A 12500-nucleotide genomic window follows, 5' to 3' on the forward strand; every position below is an offset into this window, starting at 1 on the left:
AAAGTTTCTATGTTGTACTTAGTAGTAGCTTCTCAGCGGTGGCTGTCAATCAAACATCTGAAACATCATGTTTACAATAGTGATAGATCATAGGGTCATCAAAGCAATGCAAAAATGTGCAAAAAAACTAAAAATTAGTGCAGAACAATCAACTATCCACATACAGAAAACTACAACTCCCAAAATGTTTCCCAAGACCAGTCAGATCTTCATCAGGCTCAAGAAGCTATAATTTTCAATTTAAGTAGATCCCAAGAGTCCAAAACCTTTGTAAATCTAAATTAATATTATTAATATCAGCATATTTTTGTGTATTTCAATTGTTGTCATTAAACAACAAATATTGAAGCTGTATTGTATTTCTTTAAATACAGCTTACAACAGTAAAGTAATGGGTTCAGTTTATATATATATATATATTATATATATTATATATATATATATATATATATATATATATATATAATATATTTATAAAATATATGGGTGACACTTTAGTTTATTAGTTGCTTATTAGCATGCATATTACTAGAATATTAGCCATTTATTAGTAGTAATTAAGCACATATTAATGCCTTATTCTACATGACCTTTTTCTACCCAATACCAAAACATAATTACCTCACTAACTACTAATAAGCAGCAAATTAGGAATTTATTTAGGGAAAAGTAGTCATCAATAGTTAACAAGTGTTACCTATTCTAAAGTGTTGCCAAAAAATGCAATGAGTGCATTGCAAGTCACTTTGGCTAAAATGCATATGTAACTGAAAAATTCAGTCTTTTGCATTGTATGGTCTTTCAGTTGAGGACCCCGCTTGTCAAGTTGGCCACTAGTTGAAAACAACTGTTGCTGTTTTGTTTTTCAGATTTCAGTGGAACATGCGGAAGACTGTCAGGGAGCATTCGAAACCCTGCTACAAAACCCCACCGATTTCCTACCAAGAGAAGACAGGTCTGACAGTTGACGTCAGGCTGCATACAAATGCGTTCTGCATTCCTGCCTGAGGTACCATCGCTAATGGCTGCGAGGCCGTTCGAGATCTACAGCTCAAAGTGCACGTAAATGCATCACAATGCCTTCCAAAGTGTCATGCCTCTACGTGTTGACGGTCGTTTGCTGGGCCAGCGCTCTGTGGTACCTAAGTATATCCCGTCCCACGTCGTCCTACGTGAGCCAGCTGTCCGTCCCGCCGCGTAAAACGGCGAAAGCGCACAAGAGCAACGCCACCACGACCTTCGGCAACATCCGTACGCGCCCGCTCAACCCCCACGCCTTCGATTTCATCATCAACGAGCCCAAGAAATGCGAAACCAACGTGCCCTTCCTCGTCATCCTCATCACGACCACGCACAAAGAGTTCGACGCGCGCCAAGCCATCAGGGAAACGTGGGGCGACGAAAGCACCTTCAGCGACCTTCGCATCATCACCCTCTTTCTTCTGGGACGCAGCACGGACGCGGTGCTCAACCAGATGGTGGAGCAAGAGAGCGAGATCTTTCACGACATCGTCGTCGAGGACTTCGTCGACTCGTACCACAACCTCACTCTCAAAACGCTGATGGGAATGCGCTGGGTGGCCACCTTCTGCAACCAAGCCAAGTACGTGATGAAAACGGACAGCGATATCTTCGTGAACATGGACAACCTGGTGTATAAACTCTTGAAGCCCGCCACCAAACCTCGACGGAGGTACTTCACGGGATACGTCATCAACGGCGGGCCCATCCGGGACATGCGCAGCAAATGGTATATGCCCAGAGACCTTTACCCCGAGAGCAAGTACCCCCCGTTTTGCTCCGGCACGGGGTACGTGTTCTCGGCAGACGTTGCGGAGCTCATCTACAAGACTTCCTTGCACACCAGGCTCTTGCATCTGGAGGACGTTTACGTGGGGGTGTGTTTGAGGAAGCTGGGCATTCACCCGTATCAGAACAGTGGCTTCAATCACTGGAAAATGGCCTACAGTCTTTGCAGGTACCGTCGAGTCATTACCGTACACCAGATCTCCCCCGAGGAGATGCATCGTATCTGGAACGACATGACCAGCAAGAAGCATCTCAAGTGTTAGTGGGAGATGCCTGGGGATGTGTATTTGTGCCCTTTTTTAAAAAAATAAAAAATAAAAATCCCACAATGCACAGATGCGACGTGGAGCCTTGGGACAAACTAGTTCTTTCTTAGAAACATCCTTCTGGGGCATTTCAACGATTTGGAAACACGCCGAGCCCATCGTTGGGGAATGTGCTGTTCGTGTTAATATTACAACTCGTGCCGGTCTTTCTGAAACTAGTGAAGGAGTTCCTTTTGGTCCGGAATGTCCTTGATTGTTCAGTTTTCTTTGCTCATTATTCTGGTTGTACAAACGAAAGTACCATTGCTTTGTTTACTGTGTGTGTGGAAGCGCCTGCATTGTTTGTTTACACCTTCAGAAACGACTTTTCTTGAAAAAGATCATGTATAGCTCCTTATTTATATATATAATTATTTTCTTACTCCTAGACGTCGAACATCATCGCTTCAGAACAGCTCATGTTTGTAGTTATACTGTAAATCTGTATATCTAAAGTCATTAACGCTTGGTATCAAGTGTCATTTAGTGAGTATTTACTGTAGAAATGCTGCTCAAGGAACGCAGTGTAAATGTGGAGTATAATGAAGGTAAGAAACACGAAAAAAAAAGACGAAAACTTGAAAGTGGATTTTTTTTTTTTCCATTGAGGCCAAAATGTGATTCACATGTTTTTTTTTAAATTGTTTGGAGTAATTAAAGGGATGTGACATTTAACTGTGAAAACAAAAATGAATATATTATTCCCCATGGGTACTATTGTATTATACTGTGTATTTTTTTCTACATAAAAATATATAACAGTGAACGTTTTCTTGAAGCATCGATCTCCTTCTCAAGATTCTAAAGGAACAATAAAAAGAATTCATGCAGGGTTCACCTCAAGTGAAAGAGTTTAAAGGGTTACTGCGCCCCAAAATTAATATTTCGCCATTAATCACTTACTCCCATGCTGTTCCAGACCATGTTGTCTTCGACCGAACTAAGCTTTTATGGGTTTGCAACGACATGGGGGCAAATGATACATTTTCATTTCGGTGTGGAGTAACCCTTTAAAAGAAACGAATAGTAATATTTCCGATGGCCCACGATAAATTAAAGACACGTATAATGTCACATACCAAACCCAAAATGAATGTACAGTATAAAACACCTTTCATTGTAGCTTGAAATTAAAACACCAGCAGGAATATAACAGACATTGATGTTCAATAAATGCTAATGTTTTCTAAAAGTGATACGTTTTACAGAAAATCTGGGTATTATTTGCAGCCATATGGCTGGATGATTTTCCAGCGGCTTTGAAATCTCATTGATATGCGGTCAGAGGGCTGATCCGTAAAAAAATTGGTTTGGAAACCAAGTTTTGTAACTTGCAACGAGCCCATTTAGAAACCCGTTCTGTTTAATTTCTGTCGCTTTTGAATCTGACATCTTACCTTTAGCATGCGCGACAGCATAAATGTGCTCGCGGAGATCCAGCGAATTGTCCGACCCACCTTCTCCATCCTTGGAGGATTTCGCCAGTCACTTGTCCTGCCAAATGCCCGCAGTAGTGGCACTTGGCAGACCGGCCAGGCAGCTCGAGACGTGCCAAATCCCGGCCTTGCCAAACTCCGTCAGCACCCATGACAAATAAAGACAGTCTTTGGCGATGTTGTAAAAAGCGTGTACTCCTTCTACAGCAAGTAAATAACTTTAACTTTTTAATTTATTTAGAAAAAATGGAAATAATAACTTTAACTTTTTTAATTTATTTAGAAAAAATGGAAATAATAAAATATATTTGAGAAAAAAAGGGAACATTTTCAGCTCTTTTCAGAAATAAAACATGCAAAAATCCTTAGACCATAACCAATGCTGCAATGTGTGTGTGTGTATGTATATATATATATATATATATATATATATATATATATATATATATTTTTTTTTTTTTTTTATATATATATATATATATATATATATATATATATATATATATATATATATATACACATATATATATATATATATATATATATATATATATATATATATATATATATATATATATATATATATATATACACACAAAGCTAAAAAAACATTTTATAAGGTTAAAAAGATGAACAATATCTTTATTTAGAGCACTTAAGTTTAAAGCGCTTAAAAATGTTCTAGTAAAATTTGCTATTAAAAAAAGCTAAATATATGTAAAAAAAAAAAAAAAAAAAAATTCTTCACACGCAAATATGTATTCATTTCGATGCATGGTATGCACCAATAGACCAGTTTTGCCTAATTTTATATCTTCAAGAAAATCATGCCAGATATTTGATAAATCCCCCATCCCTCTAGTTCAAGTGCTCACATAAACGCTCCATATCTCGCATGAATCTGATCGTTTTTCTCCCCGTTTCATGAGGAGACGATTAGATACTAAAACACTGTAATGAAATCGCTTTCTGAGGGTTTGCCGGTGGTAAATTATAGCAATTACTGCATAAAAAAAAAACCACACAGAGGCAGGCAAAAGATAATATCATAATCACATTATACAGCCAGGATCCCTTTTCTTCCAAAACACAGCCATGCTCCGGTTTAATAGTAGCAATTCTGTTTTATTTGTTGTACCTTCGCAGAAAGTTTACATCTTTGCTGATTACAGAAGGGCTGAATATTAAGGGAGGGAACACGCATGGTATATAGAAAACACAATTCAACTTAATCATAATAATAATAATAATAATAATAATAAAGTATTTAGTATTTATTTACATTTGGGCTGAGAACAGAATAATTTAAGCTACTATACTGGTTTTGGACACACAGATGGCTTTTCTGTCATTCAGTAGTACACATTTTGTTTCCTTTACGAAATACTTCACGTTCGCTGACAGACAGATGCATTCTGGGGTCAAAAACGAACACATTCGAGTGCTGTAAAAATGACGCGGAACCATCTCGCGAACACGATGCATCAGGATTAAAGGCTTACTCCACACCAAAATGAAAACTTTGTTATTTATCTCTTACCTCAATATCGCGTCAAACCCATTTTAACACAACTTTAGATATTTGGGAAACTTGTGACTGTCCCGTTTACTGTCAAATAATGAACACGGTGCAGAAAAGTATGGAAGACTAGAATAGCCCATCTGCGTTCAGCGGTTCAACTGTAATGTTATGAAGCAACGGGAATACTTTTTGTATGGAAAGAAAACACAAATAATAACTTTATCATAATGTCACTGCAGCACCAAATAGCTCCAGGGTGATGTTACGGTGCCACATCGCTGAATAAAGTTGCTATTTTTGTTTTATAAATTATTTAAAAATGCAACTAAAATCGAGTTAAATTACATTTCTGAATTTTTTTTTTTTTAAAACAAGTACAAATATTTATTCCTTTCAATGCATGGTAAGCCCCAATAGATTAATAAAATAAAATACTACATTAAAATCAGGTTTGCCTTATTTTATATCTCCAGCAAAATCATGGAAGATATAACAAAAAAAATTCCCCATCTTTCTCGTTGAAGTGCTTACATAATCGCTCCATATCTCACGTAATTTTGTGAGGAGACGACAAAACACTGCAAAAAAAATATGGGTTTGCCGGTGGTAAATTATAGCAATTACGGCATAAAAAAATTAAGTTAAATTTATTCAACGATTTAGCAGCGTAACATCATTGCAGCGCCGAATACTGTAGCACTACTGCGGCGAAATCGTTAAATTAAGTCATTATTTTTGTTTTCTTTGGCTTCATAACGTTACGGTTGAACCACTGATGGCAGATGGAGTATTTTGACAATGTCTTGCATACTTTTCTGGACCTTGAAAGTGGTTTTTAATCTCGTTTTTCGCCTAAATGATCTTAAATTGTATTTCGAAGAAGAGCGTTGCTTTTTACGGGTTTGGAAGGACGTGGGATTTGTCAGCGATTAACAACTAAATATTAATTTTGGGGTGGAGTATCCCTTTAAGGCGTGTGTTTGTGGCAGCGATGACCTTGTTCGTATCAGCGGGTTAAACGTGGACAGTCAGGGTATAAGCGTCGCGGAAATCAAAGTGCATCAGCCGTGAACTTCGACGCCAACTAGAATACTACGAGCGAGTCTGACGTCGAGCGGCGTTCTCCCCGCTCAGCATCGGCCGAACGGCTTCAAGCCTGTAACCTACGTTTCTTAGGCACGGATTAAAAAAAACAAGGCACCTCTAGCGTCGAAGCATCAACACCGTCCCGGAAAAAAAGAAAGCAGTACGTTTGCACATGGCAGCGTTCGGTTCCCTGCTCTCGTACTCTTTGAGCTGGAACTAAAACAACAAAAATATTCCCTTATTTCAGACATCAGAAGGTCTATGTACAATACAGTTCGAATGCGTTAACATTCAGAATGAAAATGTGCTTTTTACATTCAGAGGGAGACGTCTCCACTTCAGCTTTGTGGTCTACGATCCGCGCTACTCTTGTGTCAAATAAAAGCCTTTTTTTTTCTTTCCGGTAATAACAATACGGTAAGAGCCAACAAAATCGTAACAATTTAATAAAACAACAAAAAAACCTTTTTGTTTTCGCTAGCTATTGCCTCCTGAGATGACGGGCTCCTGCTTTGAATTGTGGGTAAATGGCTGCTGGAATGTTTCGGTGAAAGGCATACAGCGTCTGGGAACGAGGGCGAGTGCGTGTTTGGATAAGAGCGCCGCGTTTGATTGAACAGGTGCAAACATTCGGGGGAAAAACCTGATCGGGGGGCAGGAGGCGGGAGGTCTCGAATGAAGCAGCTGGCTCTCTCCGTCCTCCCGCTCTAATGAGACGCTCTCAGGTGACGCTCAGCTGGGCGAAGCCGATCAGCTTCACCTCGTCTGGGATCTCTGTGCTGTCACAACCGGACGCCTGGAGACACAAACACGCATGTTAACAGGGGCTGAAACAAGTCCGCTGAGGCGGCGTTTAAAGGAATGTTCCGGGTGTTTTTTTTTTTTGTAGGTTAATGTAGGTTAATACGGACAACAATTTGACGCTTAGCAGAAAATAAAAGTACAAATGAAAACGAAGTGACGATAATTAAAATTAAGTAATGGCATAATTGAAACGACGACGGGCAATAATGTGACTCGGAAAAATAAATACATCGAGTAAAAGTCAACTGATAAAAATGATAAAGTTGATCAAAATAAATCTAACGTGTTGGAGATTACCACATGCAACGATTTACTTATAAAATAAAATAAAATTAAATAAAATGTGGCGTAATGGAGATAACCTGATTTAATAAAACACTTATTAATTCAATGCAATTAAAAATATATATTAGAATATAATCACAGGCATGATATAGATTACCAAAGGCAATAATAAAATAAATAAAATCGCGCACACACACACACACACACAAAAACATTACACATACTGAAATAAGACTAGCTCTTTTGTCTGTTTTCACTAACCATGGCTCCAAAACCTATTGCATAATTCATTATAATGTACATTATAATCATTTTATAACTGAAATTTGTTAATATGAATCTATACAACTTATAATTATCCAAAAATACTGATAACAAAATAGCTCTGATTTTATATTGTGTATATATATATATATATATATATATATATATATATATATATATATATATATATATATATATATATGTCTTGTGTATGCTTAATAGAGTATAGTTTTGTTTCCCGGTAACTTACTATATAATGAAGGATACCGTAAAAAGAATAATTCATTCAACAATTACAGCTTTGCATGTGTGCTTTTAAACCCTCCAGAATGTGGGCATCACTGTAAATAAATTAGCTGGTAATCATCATAATGCCACACATCTATTCCCAATCCCCCGTACTTCACATTTGGACTTTTCCTCGCCTAAAAATATCAAAAAGACTTCAAAAAGAGAGGTTAAGGGATGAAAGGCAGAAGAAAACATGAAAAAGCTAAGAACTAGTGGTCTGTTTTTGACAAGTGTCTAATGACGGAGCGGCGCTGGGCAGAGAGCAGATCATCTTATCGCAGGTAACACCAGCCCGAGTGTCTGGAGGAAATCGATCGCTTGTCGTTTCCTCCGGAGGAGACACAGAAACTATCAGCCGCTCAGGGTCAGGCGGCTGATGGCAGACAGAGGCGCGTGTGATACAGGGGCTTGTGTGTGTATTTATGTGTTGGTCAGCGTCTGCTCTCTCTGAAAAACACTGCAGTGAAATATGGCTGGAGTTCACGCTCCTGCTAAATAAGAGGGACTGTGACCCGTGGAAAGGTCTGACCATAAAACTCCTGGGCGACGTAGATCACATTTCTCCTGGGTGAAGAATTATCATTTACTCACAAGAGGAGGAAGGACTGCTTCTATTAGTCTGTGTGTGCGTGTGTGTGTGTGTGTGTGTGTGTGTCTGAGAGCTAACACACGCACTGGTAAAATAAAACGACATGTAGAAATATGCCGAGCGAACTGAGCTATTTGAAGCTTAATGATAAAAATGTCCAGAAATGTATTTTTATCCCGACAACGCTTAATAGATTTAATGCAAAACATTATGTAGATTTTTCTATATTTCTTTATTTTAACATTTCTCTCCGTCTATACACACAATAAAAAAAACAAATCAAAAATTGTCAATTAATGTAAAAAAATAATTATTTGTACTATTATTTTTTTATATTAGCATTGCTAATTAAACTTTTCTCCCTCTTTCTATATACGTTATATAAAACACAAGACACTTTTTTACATAAAACAATTTTTGTTTTAAATAAAAATAAAAAATAATAATAATTAAATATAATTACATTAAATGAATATAGATATAAATAATATAAAAATAAATATAAAATAAAAAATATAAAATAAAAACAAATAAAATGCTATAATTTTTATTTCTTTAAAAAAAAAACTATTTTGCAGTAACACCTTATCTAAAAGCAATAAATCATCCGCTGTACTGCGTAATAATGGCCTTCAGCTGTGATTATATTGAAAATGCAGCATTAGCACAGCCTTTTGCACCAAACAGCCGAGTTGAGCGATTAGCACGCTCATGCCGCAAGAAAGCACCAACTTAACAGCGTCTAATATCACTAATTTACAAATACACATGTGCGGCTCATTCAAAAACTATACCGGCCGACTTTTGTTAGCTCGATCACTTTCACAAGCCAATGCACTGCACCATCTCCACCGAAATCAATGCATTTCCAGCTCCTGCGCGTATAAAGCGCTACGCTCAAGTCACGCGCGCACGCAGCGGCCGCAAACATAAGTCTTCTTCACGGTTCAATATTCAAGCAGCCTAATTGTCTGAGTTGCGCACAGCGTAGTCAGGAGCGACATTAGTAAATGAGATCGGAGGACCGGGCCGCCTGAGAGTTTCCCCACACGCACGCTTCCTTCCCGTTACGCACGCACATTTCTCAGAGCCGTTTTCTAATCATGATGTGAAGTTCTCTCCGGGGACGTTCGAGCCGAAATTAAACAATAAAACTCCACGCTTCCTAATGCGCTTTTCGAAAACACTCCAGGTGCGAGCGAGAAATGCATTCTGGGAGCTCTGCGGAGGGTCGGAGGGTGAAGTTAAGGGTAAGGGCTGGCAGATGCTGTAGAAATAGCCGCGGCAGAACGAGCCGACTGCTAACACGCAGATGTTGTTTACCGCCAGCGCACCGTACACCGTGATGAAACACCACCGGGACCTGCCCTTAACGCTTACGCCTCTCTAGAAATAGTTCATCTGAGAATGAAAATGTCGTCGTTATTTACTCACCGTCGTGCCGTTTCAAACAAACACACGCGACAACAGCCGGACAATGTCATGGGAAATAAAACCATTTTTTAAGTAAAATGTATAAAAAATGCTTAAATAAAATTCAAAATAAAATCATTTTAAACGAAAAAACTTTTTTTTAATTTTAACAGTCGTGAACACTACAAAACGGCTAACTAAAACCATAAAAAAAATTCACAAAAAAAACTAATTGTAAAAATAGCTGTAATAGGACAAACATATGCATTCAGCTAGTTGCTAAAGAGACATTTCTCATATGAATCTTAATAAACTATTAAAGTAATTAAAACTAAATAAACTGAAACTATTTTAAACAATAGAAAACAGAAATATTAATTCAAAATATTAACAAAAACTGTAATAATCTATTTATTTGTACATCACATTATTATATTTATTTATTATTATTTATTAAATTTATATTTATTATATTTATTTTGTTCAAATAACAATAAATAACAACAATAATAATAATAATAATAATAATAATAATAACAATAAAAGGAATAATTCAAGAATAATTAAATAATCTAGAGTAGCTTAAGAGTTTTGAAATGAAAGGTTTAATTTAATTTAGAAGTTTTAAATAGTCTATTTTGTCATTTTTATCAAACAACCCAGCTGCACTTTTATAACGTTACAACTTTATTTTGAAATCGGTTTTATTTTGATGCCACAAACATATTGGGATACATGAAAAGTTTTTCTTCAAATACTGCATTTCTACAAATTCTGCATCTCTTCAAATATTGCATTATAAACATTTGCCCCCCATTAACAGCATGCTCATTCTTTTGTGTTACGCGGGTATGGAAAGGCAATTAAATATTGTCAGAATTTCTGTCCCGGAGTGAACTATACCTTTCACGCCACGACGGTGATATCTTTTCACACATGATCTCGCTGGAAGAAAAACGTAATCCCATCCAATATAAAGGCATCCACTTAAAGTTGATTAAAGCGGCGTCTATCAGCACTATCTGTGTCTAATCCTCCACACGGACTGAAATATGAACATACACTCCTACGGCATCCTGCAGTGTAATGCTTTCCCTTCTTCATCTATATGCATTTAACGGGAACGCTCTTTGACATTTTAATTCGGGTATTCATGTATCTGCCAGAATATCCCAGTTCTGTCATTTTTAAAAACGCATTAAATAGCATCATTAAACACTCTCCTAATATTCTCTCAGATTTGTCGTGTGTTCAGAGTAATCAATAAGGAATTATGTAATGAAAATTCATTATGCTGTCAAAGACGTGATTTGGGCAAATAATAAATGAATGGCTGCGTGGGACCTGAGGGACGCGGGCTCTGCATATTCAATGTGCAATGAGTAAAACAAACAGCAGCAGAAAAAACAAAAGCAAGCTGCTTTGTGTTTCTTAATAAACTGGAAGACTTTGCGTGTCTTTTTTAAAGAACAATTGCAATGGCCTCAATTAAAACTTTATTACAGTGAACTAGAACTACAACCATAATAAAAAAAGTATTTGCACTTGAATTTTTTTTTATCAAATTTAAATATATTATTTAAAAAGCCTTGTTTTATTTTGGCAAGTTGAAAAAGCTAAATTTTCATTTAGTTGATGTAATGAAACAACTAAAATTTGAAAATTCAAAAATAATAAGAGAAGAATAGCAAAATCTAGTTATTGATAACTGTGTTTTAAGCTGTATTGAATAAGTATGAATTAAAAATTAATAAATATTAATAAGTAATATTTCCTTAAAAAAATGTTAAATGAACGTATTTATTAACAAATGTATTGCAATTTTTAGATAGTTTCTTGATGTACTAAAAATGAATAAATAAATTAATTAAACAAAATAATATTAAATAGTATAGTTCTAAAAATATAGTATAGTATCTTACTGATTCTAAAATTAAATAAAATCCAGTTGTTCATAATTTGACCAATACAAAATTATACAGATTGCACCCACAAAAAATTATTTGTAGATGTATATTTTACAATATCCATCACTTTTCCAGGCCGTGGTATTTTTCCAGGTTTCGTGATTCCTGGGAATCCTGCAAGAATCTATGTGACATTTAGCTTCTGAATACTCACCAACTTAAAGGTCAATACTTTATAGGTAATTGGGTCTTCTACAATCTTCTGAAGGTTAGCGGCCACTGAGAAAACACATGTAGAAAAAGATACAGACATTAGGACTGAGCGATACAGCTAAACAAACCATATCTGGATATGCGGTGCATCTCAGCCTTCATGTATTTGCTCAGAAATGGCTTGAAGCAGGGGTCTTGAACTCAAATTGCCCCGAGGGCTACAAGCCCAATTGTGTGTAGCTGTGAATTTTAACTACACGCATTAATTGGTGCAGTTATATCGTTACTGATGCATGGCCGGATCTTTTAGAGCGGCGAGACTCATCTGTATACCTAGCATATTGCTCTCAATGTTTAGTGAACTAATGACCCCTGGAATTGTTTCCTTTTGCAATTTTCTCCTTGCAGACGAAAGCCGGCATGAGCTCCATTACAAAACCAGAAGGGTCACAAGCTTCCGTAATGGTCAGAAGTCATACAAATATCGCTAATTAATATTTATTAATATTATAAGTAAATAGCTCTTAAAGGCATTTTTAAATACCTGTTATTTTCAATGCAACGGAAGACAGGTGT

General features: G+C 36.6%; 2 protein-coding genes across 9 annotated transcripts in view; one reads left to right on the top strand and one right to left on the bottom strand.

The window, feature by feature from the left end:
• b3galt1b (UDP-Gal:betaGlcNAc beta 1,3-galactosyltransferase, polypeptide 1b) overlaps positions 1-2885 on the top strand; it is a 131630-nt gene extending 128745 nt beyond the window's left edge. For all 8 annotated transcript variants that reach the window (XM_043248197.1, XM_043248193.1, XM_043248199.1 and 5 more), the window contains one exon: positions 870-2885. In XM_043248197.1, the coding sequence (XP_043104132.1) occupies positions 1077-2072 (996 nt within the window). In that variant the 5' untranslated portion in view covers positions 870-1076 and the 3' untranslated portion in view covers positions 2073-2885. The remainder of the gene's footprint in view (positions 1-869) is intronic.
• Positions 2886-5437: 2552 nt separating this feature from the next.
• stk39 (serine threonine kinase 39) overlaps positions 5438-12500 on the bottom strand; it is a 56562-nt gene continuing 49499 nt past the window's right edge. Inside the window, exons 17-18 of the mRNA XM_043249564.1 lie at positions 11926-11990; positions 5438-6954 (exon numbers count right to left, since the gene is read on the bottom strand). Coding sequence (XP_043105499.1) covers positions 6880-6954; positions 11926-11990 — 140 coding nt within the window. The 3' untranslated portion in view covers positions 5438-6879. The remainder of the gene's footprint in view (positions 6955-11925; positions 11991-12500) is intronic.

Source organism: Puntigrus tetrazona, chromosome 9 (assembly GCF_018831695.1).
Source record: "Puntigrus tetrazona isolate hp1 chromosome 9, ASM1883169v1, whole genome shotgun sequence".
Classification (NCBI taxonomy): domain Eukaryota; kingdom Metazoa; phylum Chordata; class Actinopteri; order Cypriniformes; family Cyprinidae; genus Puntigrus; species Puntigrus tetrazona.